Here is a 22,453-nt window from a genome sequence, read left to right on the forward strand (position 1 = left end):
TGTCCCGGAACTTGTGCTGTTCACCAAGCTGGTCTTGAACTCAGATGTCTGTTATCCTCTGCCACTGAATTGCTGGAATTAAAGGCATGGGCCACTTACCCAGTTTTAAATAAGCTGTTTTAACTGAGAATTGGATTGGCTACAGTAAAATTAGCCAGATTCAAAGTATGCATAAAATGTATTTGATCGATGTATGCATTTGTTTTTGCCTGTTATTGAACATAAGGTAGCAGCTCCTTTCTTTCTGCATCCTGGAATATGTGCTGGTAAAGAAACCCTTTCCTTTTAGAGATGCAGCAGTCCAGTGAGAGATTTTGCTCCAAAGAACTGGAAGTATAAAGACACTGAGACCTAAGCAGGTTGCCTTTGAGGAATAGCCACAAGGCCAAGAAAACAGGACTGAAATGGGGTGCTGTTAGCACCAAGGTAGAGTCAAGATTGGCCTTAAAAATTAGAAGTATATTTGGATTTTATTTTCAACTTCCAGGAAGTCAGTCAGGAGAAGAGCAATATGACTTTAATATATGTAATCTGTACATCTCAGTCCCCTTGGCTGGGGTGTGGGGAACAGCAGTTCGGGGTGCAGATAGGCACGGGGATGACATATACAATAATCGGTTGTTGTGCTAGCGTGGAGTTGCTACAGCAGAGGCAGACTGAGAGTGCTTATGCATGGGATGCAGGAGGTAGCTGCAAAGGTTTGGGCCTGATGATGGTTAGCGAATGTGTTTCCTGGTTTGCTAAGGGGTGAGTATTGGTGCCAAGTTAGTTCTAAACCTTTGTCTTTTACATGAAAAACAGCTGTATCAGTACTGGCTTAACTGTGAAATTTAAAATGTATTCATTACAAAACCTTTTTTTATAGGCGGAGTATGTCCAGCTTGTTACTGAACTTCGAATGACAAGAGCCATTCAGCCTCAGATCAATGCTTTTTTACAAGGTTTTCATATGTTCATCCCACCGTCCCTCATACAACTGTTTGATGAGTATGAATTGGTAAGGAAGAACATGTTTTTTTCTCGTTATGGTAGAGCATGACTTCATTAATGTAATTCAGAAATACTATGAGGGGTAAGGATGCAGCCTACTGGTAGAACCCTTGCCTAACATACAAGGAAGGAGTTTTATCCCCAAACCAGAGAAAATGAAAGCAGAAGTATTTCAGAGTACTGACTGGGGTTTATTTAATGAAGCATTATTGTTTAGAATATATGCTTAGAAAATCTGTGAGCAGATACGTGGTTCTGCTTCACTTTAGCTGAATAACAGTATTAACAGTTCTTTAATGTGAGTTGTGGTAAGGTAGGATAATGAAGTAAGTTTTTAATGTCTTTGACATGAAAGATGTGGAAGGCCTGTCTTTCCAGAAGCGAAGGAGTCCACATCACTTCTGAAATTGTAAAATTGGACTTTTCTTATTGTATTTGTGTGTCTTCTCTACTTTCTTATTAAAATGTGTGTATTTTGATTTTAATGTTTATGTGTTTACCATTGTCATACATATAATTTTAAAATCCTCCATTTCTGCCCCCTTTTGGTCTCCTTTTTTTGCTCAAGTCCTCAATGGGTATTTTGTTTTGTTCTTTGGTTTGCCTGCCTTCTACTGTGACCTAATAGAATTTACACTTTGTATTATTTATGTCTAAATTGTATCTGTTTTCTTTTGTTGTTAATAAATTACTTTCAAACTCTGAATTGTAGTAGGTGGAATAGGGGGCCACTTCCCGCCACCAGGCTAGCTTTACCTGAAATAATTAAACGGAAACTGTATTCTTTTAATTACTGCTTGGCCCATTAGTTCTAGCCTCTTATTGGCTAATTCTCACATCTTGCTTTAAACCATGTCTAATAATCTGTGTAGTACCACGAGATGATGTCTTACCAGGAAGGATTCTAGCCTACATCGTCTGGGGTCGGAGAATCATGGCGACTGAGTGACTCGGCTTTTTTCTCCCAGCATTCTGTTCTGTTTACTCCGCCTACCTAATTTTCTGTCCTATTAAAGGCCAAGGCAGTTTCTTTATTAACCAATAAACATATGACCCTCCTCCATCACTGAATTGTCTGAAACCGTAAAAAGACACAGTATTTTATGTGTATTCGTGTTTTGCCTACATGCATGTCTGTGTGAGCATGCCAGATACCTTGGAACTGGAGTTCCAAACAGTTGTGAGTGACCACGTGGGTGCTGGGAATTGAACCTAGGTCCTCTGGAAGAGCATCCAGTGCTCTTAACCACTGAACCATCTCTCCAGCCCCGACATAGTATTTTAAAGAGCACATTTGCTGTAGTAGTTACTTCTCTTATTGCTGTGACGAGTGTCTGACAGAGAGAAGCTTAAGGAAGGAAGGGTGTAGGTGTAATTGTTCATGGTTTGAAGATGTGTGTGTGTGTGTGTGTGTGTGTGTGTGTGTGTGTGTGTGTTTCATTATGGTGGGGAAGGCATAGAGCAAGCTCCTGGCTGTGGTAGCAGGGTTGTTACGGATGCTTGTTCACATCTTGGCAGACTAGGAAGGAAAGACATAAAAACAGATTGGGCCGAAATTACGGCCTTTGCAGTGGAATAACTGGACAAGGTGTTAGATCTTTACAACATGGGAGAATTCTGCAGAGAATCCATCTAGGCTTGACATTTTTTTCCTTGGGTGATTTTTAATTATTTTTTCCATATTATTGCTTGCTATAGATTTTTTAAATTCTTTCTCATTTGGTTTAACTTTGGTAAGTCATGTGTCTAGAAATTTCTCTATTTCTTCTAGATTATCCAATTTAGTGTAATATGTTTTTAAGGTATGTCCGTAACTTTAAAAAGAGGTACTCAAGAAAAGACGCCATGTGACAGAGCTTAGGTGGAGAGGTTTTTTACTGGGGGAAAGTGAGTGGGCAAAGGGGGGAGACTGGTCTCTGGCGACAGGAGTAGCAGGAGAGGAGAGAAAAGGGTCAAATGGAGGGAGAGAGAGAGAGAGAGAGAGAGGTGGGAGGTGGGCAGGGCTCTTTTAAAAGGGAACATAGTGAATGTGCATAGGCGGTGCTCTTAGTGGCTACAGCTGAGGATGTGTCCTATCAACCACAAGGTCAGACCAATACAGATGCTTGAATACTAGCAGTGTCTCCCAACTTCTGGATTTTATTGGTAACTGTTATAATGACTTTTATTTCCTCTCTGATTTTATGAGCTTGAATCTTAGTTTTGCCAAAAGTTTCTTAATTTTGTTTATATTTTCCAAGAATCAACTCTTTGTTTCATTGATTCCTTGTATTTTTAAAGTTTCTATTTCGGTAATATCTGCCATGATTTGAGACCTGTTATTTTTTTTATTATTTTTAACTTTAAAAATCATGTGTGTATGTGCCTGCCTGTCTGTGTCTATGAGCTTGCTATGGCATGCATGTGAGTACATGTAGAGCTCAGAAGACAACTTGTGATAGTTGATTCTCTCCTTTGGCCATGTGGGCTTCTGGGATCTAATCAGGTCGTGAGGTGTGATGGCAGGTGCTTTTACCTGCTCAGCTGTCTCTCCAAATTTCTGTTTTAAGTGCAGGTATTTATAGCTGTGAACATCTCATCTTTCATTTTATCCTGTAGGTTTTGGTGTGCTGCCTGTTCATTTTCCTTGAATTCTAGAAAGTTTTTTTTTCTTGATTTCTTTAATGAGTCATTAATTATTTAGTAGTGTATCATTTAATCTCCCTGAATTTGTATAGTTTCCCTTGCTGCTTTATTCTATTGTGTTCAGATAGAACGCAAGAAGTTAATTTAGTTTTGTATGTATTTGTTGCGATTTGCTTTGTGCCCTAATATATGACCTATCTTAGAGACTAAGTTCAGTGGACTGCTGAGGAGAATGTCTGTGTGTCAGTCAGTGTTTGAACATGCGTTCTGTACTCTGTTGATCTGTGATGTCATGCTTCTGGTGTGCTTGTGCTTTATTGACAGGAGAGCTAAGTACTTAGTCCCAAGGGAAGAATTTTCCATCTTCCTTTTCTGCTGTTGCTGTTGCCTTGAGTGTGCCTTCTCTTCTAGCTGTTTGAAATGTCCATTGCTTTTCTGCTACCTCCCAATACCCATTTCCCCTGCTTATTTTCTTGAGACTTTGGCCAAGTGTACCCAAATGTTGCCTGTTATGTTGGGTTTGGCAGGTTTACCTATTTTGAAAATAAATGAAACAAACAAACAAACACCTCAGCCCCCTTTGTTTTGTGAGAATCATACATATTGTTGCACATAATGATAATTCACTGAATAGTATTTTATTATGTCAGTTTCCTTTTGTCTTACACTCTTACATATTGACAGGGTCTTTACAGTTTACTATTTTAACTAGTCATACTATAAATAGTGTAGTTTCTCTTTATGAGAGTATGTGCATATGTTTTGTGTAGATGGAGTTATTATCATAGAACAGGCCTCTGCTACACCAAGAAAGGAAAGTTTTTACACTTTTGTGTACTTACTTAAGGATTCAGGTTTGATTCTAGATTTTAGTGAGGAGAAGGCATATAGTAGCTACAGTATCCTATTGTCAGTCACTGTGGATGGAGGTCCCAGTAAGGAGATGATTGTCAAATTGAAGCATATGTAACACAGTTCTACTTAGAAGATTCATGCCAAATGTCTGAGTGGTTGTCTTCCCATATTGTGCTCCATCTATAATACCAGAATATCCAAACACCAAGTCATGGGAATTCTAGGCAATCTAATTTCTGTAACGCATGTCTTATTAGTGTAGCCTCTATAATTTGTAGATGACATCTAGTTGTAACATTTGTTTGTGCATCTATGAGTATTCACGCACATTTTTAGTTTATTTGTGCTTGAAGACAGGTTTTCATGTAGCCCATGCTGGCCTTGAACTTGCTTTTTGACTGAGGATGTCTTTGAGCTTCTAAGTCATCATGCTGCCACCTCCAAAGAGCTAGGATTACAGGCATAGGCCACTTTGTTGTATCTTAAAATGTTTAATTCTTTTATTGTATTAAAAACACATTATTGCCTAGGTGTGGTGGTACATGCCTTTTAATCCCTACACTCAGGACAGAGGCAAGCAGATCTTAGTGAGTTTAAGATGAGCTCGGACTACACTCTAAGACCCTGTCTCATCCCATCCCCCTTACTCCCTTTCCCACTGCAAAAAAACCTCAAAAAGTCTCAAATTTAAAAAAATAAATTAATTGAAACTTACAGTATTTTTTACTGTATGTACTTTTTCTTGTGAATTTTTATTTATTGTCATGTTAACTTTTTCTTTAGTTGTTTGTTATAAGGAATTAAAAAATAAGTAAATCATTAAATGCCATCGCTATAGAGGTGGTGGGACCTGGGCGAATGGAGACCATAAACAAGGTGGATAAAGTCTCATGCAATTGCCAACTTTATTCAGAGCATCAGGCAATTTGTATTCTGGTTAAGAGGGATCACATGAGTCAAGGGTGCAATCACAGCTCACATGTGGTGGGCAGTTTGCATGGACAAGCCACATGCAGCAAAAAACTTTTCTGTAGAGGCATATAAACAAATCACAATAGCCAGTTGTAACAAACAGTCTGAAGTAAAAATCACTCCTTTCTGCTACACCTGGGAAGGACATGATAATACACGCCAAGAACAAATCTGTGGGCTTGAAGAAATCTCCATACATAGCTCCCTTCTTGGACAGTGTTCTGACAATAAGATAAGAAACCAATGTTTACTAAGTGTGTAAAAAACAAAACAAAACAAAAAACAAACCCCATGCTCCCTTTAATTCTTGCATGGAGACAAGAGGCCAGTGGATTTTTGTGATTTTCAGATCAGTCTGGTATATACAGTGAGATTCTGTCTAAAAAAAAAAGGTGTTTTTCTCTCCTTAAATTATAACAAATGTGATATAAAATATTTCCAATTTTTTAAGAGTACAGTTAGTTGCAGTAATTATTTCATAATTTTATTCATAATTGTTTTGAAATTTTATTCATAATTATGAAAGAATAATGATATTAAAAGCTTATCTTTAGTTTGAAAGGGAAGATGATTAAACTCATGAATTGTAAGAAACATGTAAAATTCATCCCCATGCTCTTTTGCAGATCTGTGTTAGTCTAGCAGGAAACCAAGTTTTCTCAGGTGGTTCAAGTAAAGAAATCTTAATAAAGGGATGGTTGCCGCAGTATTTATACGGCACAAAGTTCTGGCAGTAGTTGGAAGCCTTTGTTCTGGCTACTGTCAAAAGAGGCAGGGGGAAGAATTGTAGCAGAGGGCCCTTTGTAAGAGTGAATTGCCAAGGAGATGCTCTGTGGCACTAGTTACAGTTTAGAGTCGGGGTTACTATAAAACGATCGCGCCGAAGTAAGACAAGAACAGAGATCTCCTTACCTGTGGAGACCTGCTTCTCAGTAGCCAAGCTCTTCACTGAAGATAGTAAGGAAGAGAGCCAGTCTGCAGAGAGGAGCCTAGAGAGTGTGTCAGGAGTGCTAAAAAGAGCCACTCCTGCAGCAAAATAGAGTACTGCAGATACGCACCAACAGTTCGATATCATAGGGTCTTGGGGTGATTGATCTCTTACAGAAGAGCCTTTGTTTATGTGGGCTATTATTCCAGTGGATAGTTGCTGCATTTGAGATTAAATTAGAAGTAAGAAGTGCTTTATTAATTATGTTAACATAAGTAACATTTAGAAATGAAAACTATTCCAAGAATAGTACAAAAATAGTGAGAAAAGTGTCCCTGTTTTTATAAATTTGTGATGCCTGACTAAATAAACCATTAGATTCTCATATTTGCTTATGCTATGATTAGCTGCATGTCATTATTTGGTTGAAGTATATGAAGAAAATCCAGTTTCATACGGAAAGCATGGGAAAAGGGAGACTCTTACTGACCTACTGAATAGAATTCAAAAGTCCTCAAGGTCTCACACATAGCCTTGGGTTAGCTTTGCTAGAGCATATGCTGCCCTAGTTATTGTGAATTGTCACTGTGAAGTCATTCCCTCCCTCACTGTGTGGTTTTGTGCTGTGAAACATGGGCGATTCAGATACACAGATGCTCTCCTAGTTCCCTTTCCCTTTGGAACACTTACTTTCTTGATAGAACTTTAGTTATATGATGTAGATCTGTATGTTTGATGATCTTGGGAAAAAGCCAATCAGATACTTAGGACTGAGGATGTTGCTTCGTGGTTGAGTGCTTGCCTAGTACATACAAGGCCCCTTCGATCCGTGCCTATGATCCACTGCGAACAAAGTCACTAGAAAATACTGATTTTTTTTTTTAATTACCTTGGGGAACATTGACTTCAAACAATCTGAATTACTCCAAAATAGAATTCATATGAGCCTAAATCCTTTAAATAAAAAAGATTGTTTATTGATAAACTTTCCATTTGTTTAATATTCAGGCTTTTGGTGTCACTTACATGTCGAGAAAATGATCTGGTGAAATTTAACATATTTGTAAAGAATACTAAAATAAAAATAAAGTGAACTAGAGGGAATACTTGCCACATTGATGTACACAGAAATTTTGGTTGTATATATTTGCTGTAAATATACAAGCTACCATTCTTTTTATGTTTTAGATCGTATCAAAGTGGATCCATCCCCTCATGTCACTTTTGAAATATCACCATGGAGGATTCTTCCTTATGTAGTGCTTATTATTGATGACATGTAGGAACTGTCACAGAAATAAACCAGCTTTATATGGGATTAGTTTCTAATTAAGGCAAACTTACTATTTAAATGGAATGACTTTTTTTTCCCCTAAAGAAGATTAATGAAATATTTTTTTCTCTTTCCCAAAGGAGCTACTGCTTTCTGGCATGCCAGAAATTGATGTGAATGATTGGATTAAAAATACAGAATACACAAGTGGCTATGAAAGAGAAGATCCAGTCATTCAGGTAACTCCCCTCTGGAGCTTAGAATGAAGTTAAGTTTGCCATTTAATTTTGTAAGCTTTTCAGTTCTATTGGATGGGAATCCACATCCATTAACAAAATAAAGATTTTGCATAAATTCTTCTTTGGGGGATATTGCATATGAAAATCTTGTGTGAAATCATCTTTGATAAATGAGTTTCAGAAAATGAAATGTGCTTTATGAATATTGCATGGTCTCTGTTTCTAATAAGTCTCCATTTGCTCTGAAATGTGAGCTAAATTGTGGTTATTCTTGGCAGTGGTTCTGGGAAGTTGTGGAAGACATCACTCAAGAAGAGCGAGTTCTTCTCTTGCAGTTTGTTACTGGCAGGTAAGAAGTGCTTTTATGATAACACTGAGAAAATTTATTGTATGACCAAGAGAGTAATCACAGAGAAAAACAACCAAACTGAATAATCAGTACTCTGAATTTGTTTCTTGCCTCTCTGTCCATACTTTAGGTATTAAACAAATGATTGTTTATGTATTGAAAATAGAAAACATTTATAGTACTGCTAAATCTTTAATATATTTCAGAAACTTGAATTTTTAATATATTTTATGTTTTTGATTGGTTTGATAATAAAGGCATTCAATTTGTGTGGTCACACATGAATATACACATAATCTCTCTCATATACACTGTCTTAGTTTGGGTTTCTATTGTATTATACTAATTTAATAAAACCTGATTATAAAATGAACTAGATTTCTGTTTATATGTGACAAAATACCATGCCCCGGAAGCAGTTGGGGAGGAAAGGTTTATTTGGCTTATATTTCTACATTGTAGTCCATCACTGAAGGAAGCAAGTACAGGAACTAAAAGAGGGCATGAATCTGGAGACAGGAGCTGATGCAGAGGCTATGGAGGGGTTGCTGCATATTGGCTTACTTCACATGGCTCTCTCAGACTGCTTTCCTGTACAACCCAGTACTGCCGTCCTCTGTCCTCACAGGGGGCTATGCTTCCCATATCAATCATTAATCAAGAAAATATCCCACAGACTTGCCTACAGGCCAGTTTGGTGGAGGCATTTTCTTATTTGTAGTTCCCTCTTTATAGATGATTTAATGTTGTATAAAATTGAAAAAAACCCAAACAACCAGCATAAGTGTGAATCTATATAGTATATATGTATTTTTAAAAAGACCATTATTTTCTTATTTTAAAAGTACTATACAACTATTTTAGACAATTTGAAAAATGGAGAACATGAAAAAAAATGAAGTTCCCACTAGGTAACCTCGCCATCCAAAGGTAGCCACGCTGATCCATCTTTTCCACGCTCTTTTGAAAGTAGTTGGAGTCATTCTGTAATCGGGTTTTATTAAATTAGTAAGACATGACTTTTGATGGATTATAGACTAAAGGTAGGAAAGAAAGCTTTGTTAAATTTTTTTTTGCCTCTTGAGGTGCTAAGAAATATTCAGAGATATGAATAATTAAAACAAGCATTATATTTAAGGTTAGACAATTTATACAGATACCAAAACCAGAAAAAAATAAACAACCTGATCACCTCTAATCTCAGTCCCTAAAGATAACCAGCTAATATTTATGTTAGTATCCTTTATTATCAGTACTTTATATAAGTACGTTATTCTCATTTGTCTGTGTAGTGTAGATATGTGTGTGTGTGTTGTGTGCACTTACTTGTACGGACACCCATCTCACCAGCATGCATCATGCATGTGTGGAGATCAGAAGGCAGCGGCAGCTGTGCCCTGCTGCTATATGAATGCTGGGAATCTGGACTTCGGTCCATGGTTATGCAGCAAGACTTTACCAACTAAGCCACCTTCCCACCCTCATCTACATTTTTTATTAGCTGTTTAATTTTTATATTCCCCCTTTTTAAAAATTTTAATTTTATTAATTATTCTTTTTCAGATTTCTCCCTAGCCCCTAAATGCCCCCTATAAAGACATCTCTTTCATTACTCTCCCATCTTCTCACCCTCACCATCCCAACCGGATCCCGCATGTTCCCATCCTCCCCTCTTTCCACTCCCATCCCCAGTTTACTGAGGAAATCTCTTCTATTTCCCCTTCCCAGGGAAATTCATGCTTCCCTCTTTGGACTCTCCATGTAACCTCTTGGAGCTGTGGATTGTAGCCTGGTTGACCTTTACTTTACACCTAATATTCACTTACAAGTGACTCTATGCCATCTTTGTCTTTCTAGATCTGGGCCACCTTACTCAGGATGGTTTTTAGTGCCATCTGTTTGCCTGAAAATGTCATGATGTTATTGTTTTTACTGCTGAGTGATACTCCATTGTGTAAATGTTTTCTTTATCCATCCCTCTGTTGAGGGCCATGTAGGTTGTTTCCAGGTTCTAGCTATTACAAATAATGCTTTTATGAGCATAGTTGAGCAAGTGTCCCTGTGGAATGATTAAGCATCTTTTGGGTATATGCCCAACCAAGAGTGGTATTGCTCTGGGTCCTGAGGTATATTGACTGATTTTTCTAAGAAGGTACCAAATTGATTTCCAAAGTGGCTGTGCAAGTTTGCACTCTCACTAGGGGAGGTATGTTTCCCTTGTGCTCTACATCCTCTACAACATAGGCTGTCATTTGTTTTGATTTTAGCCATTCTGGCAGGGATGACTTGGTATCTCAAACTCATTTTGATTTGTATTTCCCTGATGGCTAAGAATGTTGAACAATTCTTTAGTTTCATTTTGGTATTTATTTATTTATTCATTCATTCATTCATTCATTCAAGACAGGGTTTCTTTGTGTAACTTTGGCTGTCCTGGAACACACTCTGTAGACCAGGCTGGCCTCAAACTCAAGGAGATCCCCCTGCCTCTGCCTCCCTTTGTGCTGGGATTGAAGGCGTGCACCATCACTGCCCGACAAACAATTCTTTAAGTGATTGACCATTCTGTTGAGAATTCTCTGTTTAGATCTTTACCCCCCCCCCTTTTTTTTTTAAAAAAAAAGAATTATTTTGTGTTTTGATGTCTAGTTTCTTGAGTTCTTTATACATTTTGGAAATCAGCCCTCTGTCATATGTCAGGTGGGTGAAGATCTTTTCCCATTCTGTAGGCTGTTGTTTTGTCTTTTTGACAGTGACCTTTGCCTTACAGAAGCTTTTCAGTTTCAGGAGGTCCCTTTTATTACTTGTCAATCCCAGTGTCTGTGTTACTGATGTTATATTCAGGAAGTTACCTCCTGTGCCAATGCATTCGAAATTACTTCCCCCTTTCTCTTCTATCAGGTTCAGTGTAACTGGATTTATGTTGAACTCTTTGATCCACTTGGACTTGAGATTTGTACAGGGCGATAGATATGGCTCTATCTATTTGCATTCTTCTACATGCTGAAAACCAATTATGCCAGCACCATTTGTTGAAGATGCTTTCTTTTTTCCACTGTATGATTTTGGCTTCTTTTTAAAAAATCAGGTGTTCATAGGTTTGTGGATTAATATCAGGGTCTTCATTTAGAGTCCATTGATACATTTGTCTGTTTTTATGCCAGTACCCTGCTGTTTTTATTACTATAGCTCTATAGGAGAGCTTGAAGTCAGGGGTGGTGATACCTCTGGAAGTTCCTTTATTGTACAGGATAGGTTTTGCCATCCGGGGTTTTTTGTTTTTCCATATGAAGTTGAGTATTTTTCTTTTCAAGGTCTGTGAAGAATTGTGTTGGAATTTTGATGGGGATTGCATTGGTAAGATTACTATTTTTACTGTTAGTCCTACTGAGCCATAACCATAGGAAATCTTTCCATTTTCTGTTATCTTCTTCAGTTTCTTTCTCTTCAAAGACCTGAAGTTCTTGTCATACGTGCCTTTCACTTGTTTGAGTCACCCCAAGATGTTTTATGTTATTTGTGGCTATTGTAAAAGATGTTGTTTTCCTGATTTCTTTCTCAGCCTGTTTATAACTTTTATAGAGGAGGACTACTGATTTATTATTATTATTATTTTTCTTGTAGTTAGTTTTGTATCCAGCCACTTCACTGAAGGTGTTTGTCAACTGCAGGAGTTTCCTGGTAGAATTTTGGGGGTCACTTATATATACTATCGTATCATCTGCAAATAGAAGAAGTTTGACTTTTTTCCTTTTCCTATTTGTATCCTTGTGATCTCCTTTTATTGTCTTACTGCTCTAGCCAGAACTTAAGTACTATATTGTGGTGGACAGTCTTGTATGGAGAGAGTGGAGAATCTTGTCTTGTTCCTAATTTTAGTGCAACCACTTTGATTTTCTCCCGCTTGCTGTATATTGCTTTTATTACGTTTAAGTATGTTACTTTTGTCCTTGATCTCTCCAAGACCTTTATCATGAAGGGGTTTGGAATTTTGTTGAAAGCTTTTCAGCATCTAAAGAGATGATCACGGTTTTTTTTTTCTTTCTTTCAGTTTGTTAATATGGTCGGTTACATTGACAAATTTTTATATGTTGAACCATTCCTGCATCTCTGGTATAAAGCCTAGCTGATCATGGTAGATTTATTTTTTATTTTTTGGATGTGTTCTTGGATTCAGTTTGCCAGTATTTTATTGAGTATTTTTGTATCAATGTTCATGAGGGAGATTGGTCTGTAATTCTCTTTCTTTCTTGCCTCTTTGTGTGGTTTGGGTATCGGTACCTGTAGCCTCATAAAAAGAATTTGTCAATGTTTTTTCTATTGTGTGACAAGTATTGGTATTAGCTCTTTGAAATTCTGGTAGAATTCTGAACTGAAAACCATCTGGTTTGGATAAAGGTTTTGTCTATCTTGTTAATTTTCTCAAAAAAACCCACTCTATTTTTTCATTGACTCTTTTGTTTTCTTTGTTTCTGTTTTATTGATTTTAGCCCTCAATTTGATTAGTACTCCTCGTGGGAAGTCTTCTCATACTCATTTACGCATTTATGCCAATGATTGACCTCAGGACTCACTGCTGAGTGCAAGGCAGCCTTGCACTGAGCTGCATCTTTAGCCTGCTTTTTGTTTAATTTGTCTTTCATAGTTTAGTTGTGTAAAGAACCTTGGAGTTTTTATTCAGATATTGAAATGCCATGGTACAATTTGTGTAAGGATAGTGAGAGCACTTATTTTTTCATTTTGTCTTGCTAAAGTGACATTTTTGTTTGACTTCCTAATTTTTTCCTTTTCACTTTCCCCTCAGTTTGGGTTTTCTTTAGTGATTTTATTTCTACCTTCGTGTCCTGAGCTGTTTTCACCATTTCATTCTGTTTGTGTTATCTTAGACTTCATTAAGGGTTTTTTTAATTTCCCTTTTCAGGTCCTTAAGCATATTCATAATACCTATTTTAAAGTCCTTGTCTTGTGCTTCCTTACAATCCTCAGGTCCAAATGTAGTAGGGTTGCTGGGTTCTGGTTGAGACATACTGCCCTGCCTGTTACTAATTGTGTTTTTATATTGGTGTCTAGGCACCTGGATTTGGGATAATTGTAATCCTAGCTGTTGATATTTGGTCTTGGCTTTTTGGGGGTGGGTGTTTTGGTCCTTGTTTTCTGTTGCCCTCTTTACATTTTAGGATAGTGTGGCGGTTGTGAGTTAGATGGTAGGGAGTCCTTTTGAGTTCCTGCCAGGTGTTGGCACTGAAGGTTCCTGGTAGCATGATTTTTTTAGTCATTGGGGCTGGAGGAAAAGAATGGGCTAGAAGGAGGTGCTAGTCGGGTCCACAGGACTGAGTTCCCCGGGAGTGGAGTCAGAGAGGACAGCCCCTACAGGTGGTCTGCTGTGGGGTTGGGTAAGACTGGGGAATTGGAAATGGGGGCAATAAGGAGAGTGAACATCATCTGCCCGATTGATTCCCAGCCCAGCATGGCCACCGTGGCCAGTCAGTTCCCAACCAGAGAGTCTCTGGTTTTTGTTGTTTTGTTTTTGAGACAGAGTCTCTCTATATAGTCTTGGTTGGTTTAGAACTCACTATGTAGACCAGACTGGCCTTGAACTCACAGAGATCCATCTGCCTCTGCCTCCTGAGTGCTGGGATTAAAGGTGTGTCCCATTTGCCTGGCTGACAGTCTTTAGTTTTTAAAGTAGAGTCTTGCCAAGTTACCCAGGCTGCTCTTGAGCTCCTTCTAGCTCAAGCCTTAGCCTCTAGAGTAACTGTGGTTACAAGCCTGCGACACCAGCCTTGGCCCAGGAGTCTTTCAGTACTTCTTTGTTTAGTAAAGAAGCATAGAGATTTCATCACTATGGCATTTAATAGCAATCGATCTACTTCCCAGCTAGAAATGAAAACTGGAAATGTTTAGGAATTCTTTAATATTAGTAAGCCATTTTCCCTATTGCTGACTTGAAATAGAACATCCTTATGCACATTTTCCATAGTTTGTGTGTGAATTATACACAATAAAAAATGACTATACCAGCTGCTTTTAGGTGTGTACTTTTCTCATTAAGTACATTATTTATACTTATAACTACTGTTCCTCTCCTGGTTCTTTTCTTCTGGTCCTGAACTGAAAGTTTACCTATTAAAAACTGTTGATCCAGTGTATCCAAGGGTGGCGACCATGAAGTCCTGATATTCCTGTCTCTACCTCTTGAGTGCTGTGAATGCAGGCATGCACCTCATGCCTAGTTTTCTGTAGTTGTGGATCTAACTCAGAGCTTTACACATGCTAAACAAGCACCCTACCATCTGAGTTCCATCCCCACCTCTGTGCTGCTGTGTATAATTTTGAGGACTTGTATTATTTCTTACAGGCTCTGAACTGTTGTCACTGGCTAGTTCTCCCCATTTTTATTAATACTTTGTTTTAAATGTAAATGATCACCTTATTGAGTGTGAACTAAGCTTGGATTTCCATCTCCCTAAAGATTAATGATGCTGAACTTCTCTCGTGCTAAACTGGCCATGTGTGTATCTTATCTGGGTTTTGTTGTTAGGCATTCTTTAGGGATTGTGAGTATCAGTCCTTACCTGCTCCTACTCCCAGCAGATGTTCCTCTGTATTTTCTAATCATGTTTTTTTTATAGTCTTTTATCTGTCTTTAGCTAATCTTTCAATGAGGTATAAATAATAGTCTAACTTCAATTAAAATTATTACAGCAAATAATCCAGCTGTCCCAACACACCTTGTTGGGACTTTTTCTCATTGAAGATTTTTGAGGGGTGAGAGGGGATATTGAGATAGGTTTTCAAGGAGACTAGGTTACATTTGAACTCACGGTGTAGGCAATAATAACCTTGGACTTCCTGATTCTGAGAACTGGGATTTTAGCCACTGTACCTGGTTATGTACAGTTCTGAGACTTAAACAATGGTCTCCTGCATGCCTATTGCATGTTCTTGGCATTCTTTTAAAAAATTACTACTTGATAATTGGAGGAGCATATTTCTGGGTTATTTTATTGGTCTATATGTGTGTTATAACTCTTATGACTATACTCCTATGATAAATTTAAAATCAAACTGTGTCTTCATGCTTCTCCCAGGATTGTTTTGGCTATTGCCAATAAACATTTTTTTTTTTTTTTAGATTGTACTGAATTGCATTGGTAACATGTGGCCCAGGCTTATCTTGAACTTAAGTTTCTTTTGCCTTATGTCTTATGCTGCTGAACAGCAAGGACTCGGGCAGCACGCACAGCCACCTGCATGCTATGATTGTGTATCAGAAAACCTTCTAAATTTGGTCATGTTTGGCTCATCCTAGATGTCCATTAAAAATAATTTGAAAAAAAATTGTAAAATAACATTTTATTCAGCTACAAAGAAAGAATAATCAGAGTCAGAAAGGAAATATCACATGGCTTCTCTCATGCAAAACTTAGATTTAAATTATGTATAAGCATGTATGTATGATGGCCATGACAGTAAAGAGGAGCGTGGGAGGGAGCAGAGGTCTGCAAGGAGATGAGAAGGGAAGCAGTAGAAGGTAACGAAGTGTGTATGTGACGTGGAAATGGGAGGAAGCACTATTGGGTGAAAGAAGGGCACCAGCAAGGAGGAGGGGGGCAGAGGGAAAAAGAACTATGGGGAAGGTGAATATGAACAAAATATAATGAGATGTGTATGAAAACATTATAATGAAGCCCATTTACTTTGTATGATAACAATTAGAAGCGAAAAAGTACACATTTAGTATTTATACATTAAATGTGCATCAATATTTTGATTTGTTCTAGGGGTATTATAGCATGTTACTATAATTGAGTAAGTTTTTTTCCAATTATTTTTTTTGTGGTGCTAAGGCTTAACAGTCTTGTATCTTCTGGGCAAGTACACTTCCATTGGCTACATCCCCAGCTTACAGCAATACATTTCCCCTCCAGATAAATTGTTTAATCATGACACATACAGAGTATTTGAAATAATAATTTATTTTGAAATGCATAAAACTTGAAAAGTTGTAATTATACTTTCTATAGCTGTATACCCAGAATTAAAAATTTTAGTTGGTGTATTACACATTAAATTTTAGCCTTCTTGTGGTCCCAAATTTTTACACAGTAGTTAAAAAAATAATATTTGAGGACAGGAAAGATGATTCGTGTAGACTACTTGCTGTACAGGTGTGAGCACCTGAGTATGGATCCTGAGGACCCGTGTGACAGCTGGGTTGGTAGCACACACAGAACCCTAGTACCGGTGGGCAGTGGCAACCATGTAGAGCAAGTGATGAACTTCAGGTTCAGTGAGAGACATTGTCTCAGAACATAAGGTGGCAAAGAATAGAGGAGATGCCCGAATTCACCTCGACACACACATGCCCAGGGTGATCACACGCGTGTACCATAGACATTGTATGCTTGCTCTTCTCCATATCTGGAAAGATGAATGTCAATAGAAAAATGCTTTGTGCCTCAGTGTTTGTCACAAAGAAGAAAATCCCTAGATTACAACATGTAAGGAGAAAGGACTTATCCCACTGTTCCAGGAGGGAGACAATCCATCATGGTGAGGAAGATATGCATGGCAGGAAGCAGAAAAGTTACTGCTACAGGAACAGAAAGTAGGACCTGGTTTCCTAGCAAGGCTCTACCTCCTAAGCAGTGCTTCTCAACCTTCCTATTGCTGTAACCCCTTAATACACTTCCTCATTTATTGGTGACCCCAGCCATATCATTGCTACTTTATAACTGTAATTTTGCTCCTGTTATGAATTGTAATGTAAATAGGCATGTTTTCGGATGGTCTTAGGTGACCCCTGTGACCCATAGGTTTATAACCACTGCCCTAAAGATCCACTGCACTCCAAACAGTCACACCAGCTGGGGACCAAGTATTCAACACATGAGTTTCTGGAGGACATTCACATCCAAACAACCACAGTCCTTTTATTCAGCAAACATTTACAGCTGTGAGTTTCCAGGCAGTTTTAATCCCAAGAATACGAATGCCACTGATACAAACGTAAAATAGGACATGTTTGAGAGTCCTAATTTAATAGGGAGGTACGCAAAGCAGACTTTCTGTCTTAGGGTTTCTGTTGCTGTGATAAATCACCATGTTCTTAAGCAACTTGAGAGGAAAGGGTTTATTTTGCTTCCACTTCCATGTCTATCAGTGAAGAAGTCAGTGCAGGAACCTAGAGGCAGGAGCTGATGTTGAGGCTCTGGAACTGCTTGCTTAGCTTGCCTTCTTACAGCACCCTGTACCTGGAATGCCAAGGGGTAGCACTGCTCACGGTGAGGAGCACCCTCCCACATTAATTACCAGACAAGAAAATTGCACCACAGGCTTGCCTACATATGGTAGGGGCATATGTATGGTGGGGGCATTTCCCTAAGTGAGATTCTTCCTTCCAAAATGACTCTTGTTGTGTGAAATTGACACAAAACTAGCCAGCCCGTTGTCGTAAACATGTCATACAGCCAGTTAAAAGTATAGTTTACCTGATGGAAGCATAGAGAACTTTCTTCTTGGATGATTACTAACTAACCATGAAGCAACAGACAAGAATGAGTTGTAAGTTTTCAGACTAAAAAATGCTGTTCTGTCATTGTTTTAGAGTTCGATATACTCTTGCCCTAATGTCGACCTTAACATGTGTCTGTCAGAAACATTTGCTTTCATGGTCACAGCTGATGTTATATTATAAACTCTTAGTTCCAGGGTCCCGCATGGTGGTTTTGCCAATATTATGGGTGGAAGTGGTTTGCAGAACTTCACAATTGCTGCTGTGCCATATACTCCAAATCTGTTACCAACTTCCAGCACATGGTAAGTTAAACTAACATTTAAATGAATTATAAAATATTTTTTATTAATTTTAAATGATCAAAAGTAATTGCTTTATCTCCTTTCTGGTGGTTCACATATTCAATTTATGTATATTTTACTATAATAGAGGAAAAAGAATTAACTAAAGTCTTCAGTAGTTACATTCCATTGCTTTGTTATGATACCATTATCCTTGAGAAGGTATATTTTTACTTCATTAGAATATAAAATGCATAATTTCCCCCTTCCTCTACATCCTATTCTTTCCATGTACTCTCTCTTCCCTCCCAAATTCATGGAGCGTCTTTAATTTTGTCAGATACACATGTACATGAATAAACAGAAAACTACAGCATACTGGGTCTGTACAGTATTGATTTTATATATGTTTCTAGGGTTGTGGTGGCACATAACTTTAATCCCAGCACTTGGGAGGCAGAGGCAGGTGGATCTCTGTGAGTTCAAGGACAGCCTGGTCTTCAGAGTGAGTTCCAGGACAGCCAAAGATACACAGAGAAACCCTGTCTCAAAAAAATGAAAAATGAAAAATAAAAATAAAAGAAATAGAGTTTAAAATAAAGCTATGTAAAGATGGAAAATGCACAGAGAATCTGGATACTAAATGTTATTGTGTTGTCTTTGAATTGTTTGGTGGCTGAGGAAGGAACAACAACTGCTAAAATAATTTGATTATAAATGCTGCTGGATTAATCCAACATATATTTTGAAAATACCTTGACTTTAAATCAAAAGATATGTTACTTTGGAGAAGAGGTTTTTCTTTTGTTTCCATAGGAAATGAGAGGCTGTGGATTTGTTCTGGGTTAAGAAATACCAGGTTTGATCAAGGAAGACCCCTTGAAAAATTTCTGATTGGAGTGAATGGCCCAGATGATTCAACATTCCAGAGGACCTCTGTTGGAGTTTCCTTTGAGTTCTACTTCCAGAACAGCCTCAAGACTGTTTGCTGAGATGATCAAGCCTTACAGAATATTCCAGTCAGGACTTGACCATAATCCTAAATTTTCTTTAGGTCCCCATAAGACTATCATCATCCCCAATCACTAGGAAATAGCCTAGAAAACTATGCCCACATTCCCCAAAAAAATGGATTATGGAATGTTTGACTTTGTTTAGGGTATTAGTTACAAGTTGTTAATGGATAATGGTCAGGAAAAAAGGTAAACAAAAGAGATTAGAATCAGAGTTCTTGTTTTGAAAAGAAAAAAAGGGGGGGGGGAGTGCTGTGGGACAATGGTCTTGTACCCTGTAAAGATTTGTCATTTGTATTGGTTTAATAAAACACTGATTGGCAAGTAGCCAGCAGGAAGTATAGGCGGGATGACCAGAATAGGAGAATTCTGGGAAGAGGAAAGGCTCAGTCTGTAGTTACTAACCAGATGCAGAGGAAGCAAGATGAGAATGCCTCACTGATAAAAGGTGCCAAGCTATGTGGCTAATACAGATAAGAATTATGGGTTAATTTAAGATGTAAGAATTACTTAATAAGAAGCCTAAGCTATTGGCCAAGCAGTGATGTAATTTCTGTATAATTATTTTGGGTTTGGGTATCTGAGAAATGAACCAGCAGCCGCTATCAACATAGGGTTTCCTAGAAATCCAACCAGGGAGTGCATCCCCAAGGAAGACGAATTCTCCATCTCAGCAGTTGTTATTTGCTTGTAGCTCTTCATCTAGGGGTAGAGATTTCCACCATCTACTTGGGATGCTAACTGTTCTTGAAATTGTTCAGGTCTTGTTTCGGCAGCCATGTTGTTGAGATTCATGACAGGCTTCTTTATTCTTTTTTTTTTTTTTTTTTTTGGTTTTCGAGGCAGGGTTTCTCTGTAGCTTTGGTGCCCGTCCTGGAACTAGCTCTTGTAGACCAGGCTGGCCTTGAACTCCCAGAGATCCGCCTGCCTTTGCCTCCCGAGTGCTGGGATTAAAGGCGTGGGCCACCAGGCTTCTTTATTCTTATAGCTATATGTCACAATCTTTTTTTTTTTTTTTTGATTTTCGAGACAGGGTTTCTCCGTAGCTTTTTGGTTCCTGCCTGGAACTAGCTCTTGTAGACCAGGCTGGCCTCGAATTCACAGAGATCCACCTGCCTCTGCCTTCCAAGTGCTGGGATTAAAGGCGTGCGCCACCACCGCCCGGCTTATGTCACAATCTTTAAGCACATTTCTTGGTTCCCTTGTCTCTTACAATCTTTCTACCCCCTCTTCTTTGATGTTCCCTGAATCTTAGGTGCAGGAATTGTGTAGTCAAATGTACCCCACAGTCAATTGTTCTCTGCATTTTGACTGGTGGCTTTCTGTACTGGTCTCTATCTGCTTTGAAAAGAGGCTTCTTTGATCAGTGGCAAGGTCTATACTTACCTGGGTCTCTGCCACATGTGTTGGCTTTGGTTCCTGGTAGAATGGAGGTCTAGGGTCTTGGTGACTTCCACTGGAAAGGAGATGGGATGAGAGGAGGGTCTGATGCTGGCAACAACGGTGGCAAAACTACGGGAACCCTGGCTGCCTGCCATATGTGGTATGCTGTAATTCTGTAATGAAAGAAAAGTTCACCCATAATCTCTCCTCAGAATTCTGGAACTACAAATGAATCAGTGGTTACGTAGTTTTGCTTCTGTTTTAGAAGGGAACATTTGGGAGGGAGGCACACACCTAAAACTTAACTGAGTTTCACTGAAGTTAAAATGGTGGCTCAGTTGCATCGTCACTTTCATGTATAGTACCCGGTAACTTCTTTTACGCTGGAAGTTTATTTTCATGCCCAACATTTGCATTCTGAGAGGAACTGCACTGCAGCAGTTTTTCCCTTCCTTTTTATATACCACTTCAGGGCTTTCCAATTTCAATGCAAATTTGAGAGAGTGGTTTTATGTTAATTATGAGCAGTGTTTTTACTGCTAGGTAAAACAAGAAATTTCTGAGATTCTGTTTAATGATGGTCTTTTTTTTTTTTTAAAGCATCAATATGCTCAAGTTACCTGAATACCCAAGTAAAGAAATACTCAAGGACAGACTGCTGGTGGCACTACACTGTGGCAGCTATGGTTATACAATGGTGTGATGCCTCCTGGAGAACTCACCTGACTGCTGATGCGGGAGCCAGAGTGGCAGGAGTCATTTGGGGAACTGTCGGCTGAAAAGCAGCCTCAGTGCAGCCACAGGCGGAGCTCCTGTTTAAAATTCATAAAGGATTGGGTTTTCTACTTTAGCTTTCTTTTCCCTGCTTTGTTTTCTCTGTTTGGGTTGCAATTAGAAAATATAAAATCATAGTAGACTTTACTTTTAAACATGACCATTGTAAGTAGAAACCTTTCTTTTAAAGTTTGTTTTAATCTTATCCAAAACTGTGTTAAGGCAAAAATCTTTCTCTACATTCCACTTTTGCTGTGAACCTGTCTCGTTTAAAGGATATTTTCTGTATAATATATGAGGACATCCAGCGGGTATGTTCTAGTGCATGTAAAGAACCATTTATATTTTGGAAAACTATTGTATAGAACCGATTAATATAGATTGTGTAAAGCCACAAATATGTATTTTCCCACACTATACCTATATTGCAATGGGTTTTATTTTTTGTTGTTGATTAGCTTTTTAGTATTTTGATAAATGATGTTGAATTTAGACTGGCTTGACTAACAATCAATAAAGTGACATCTAATTTATATATTAAAGCTTGTACCATATGAATTATTGCATCTTTCCGTGCTCAGTTTCATGTGTATATAGTGTGTGGTCTCAGTTTTTCTTATGCCTTAATTTTTAACGAAAATAAAATTGAAATATATTTATCATATTTCTTTTCATTATTTGATCTAAGCTTGATGAGACATTTGAAGAAATATAATGTGCAGATTGTAATTTAGTTATGTAATATTTTCTTAAATTTGCTTATATGGTTAAAATGCTATGCTTAGGTGGTATCTGTCTGATAGAGAGCATTGAATGGGCATTTTGGACAAGACACACTGGTCCAGTTGGAGCATGAGTAGCCTGACTTGACCAGGGGATTCCAGGAACACACATACAGATATGCTGGCGGAGGTGTTTCTGACATCTAGAACTCTGACACTGGGGGCAAATATCAGACCTGGTGGCATCACAGTTCTCATGTGAGCAGCCAGTGTATTTGGGCAGTGATGTTTGATGGAGAGATACATATTGAAAGTAGCAAATTAAAACCCAAAATACACAAAAAATGTATCATTTGGGGTCCTGTTTTATTTTTTAATATAAGAAAATACACTTAAAAAGAAATTTCTTAAACCTAAAGGAGCTCTAAAATTCAGATTCAAATGCTTTATTTTTTCTAATTACAGAAAAGGCCACTATCTTGTTGAAACAACCTCACAACAGACCTAGCTTTTGAGACTGTAACTGACT

At 38.1% G+C, this 22,453-nt stretch overlaps 1 protein-coding gene across 1 annotated transcript in view; it reads left to right on the top strand.

The window, feature by feature from the left end:
- The window catches only part of Hace1 (HECT domain and ankyrin repeat containing E3 ubiquitin protein ligase 1), a 110,531-nt gene extending 88,689 nt beyond the window's left edge, over window positions 1-21,842 (top strand). Inside the window, exons 20-24 of the mRNA XM_041653656.1 lie at window positions 866-997; window positions 7,784-7,882; window positions 8,161-8,231; window positions 17,940-18,053; window positions 21,029-21,842. Coding sequence (XP_041509590.1) covers window positions 866-997; window positions 7,784-7,882; window positions 8,161-8,231; window positions 17,940-18,053; window positions 21,029-21,131 — 519 coding nt within the window. The 3' untranslated portion in view covers window positions 21,132-21,842. The remainder of the gene's footprint in view (window positions 1-865; window positions 998-7,783; window positions 7,883-8,160; window positions 8,232-17,939; window positions 18,054-21,028) is intronic.
- The last annotated feature ends 611 nt before the right edge of the window (window positions 21,843-22,453 follow it).

This window comes from Microtus oregoni, unplaced genomic scaffold (genome assembly GCF_018167655.1).
Source record: "Microtus oregoni isolate MIOR12 unplaced genomic scaffold, Mior012 000006F_ref0000085, whole genome shotgun sequence".
NCBI lineage: Eukaryota > Metazoa > Chordata > Mammalia > Rodentia > Cricetidae > Microtus > Microtus oregoni.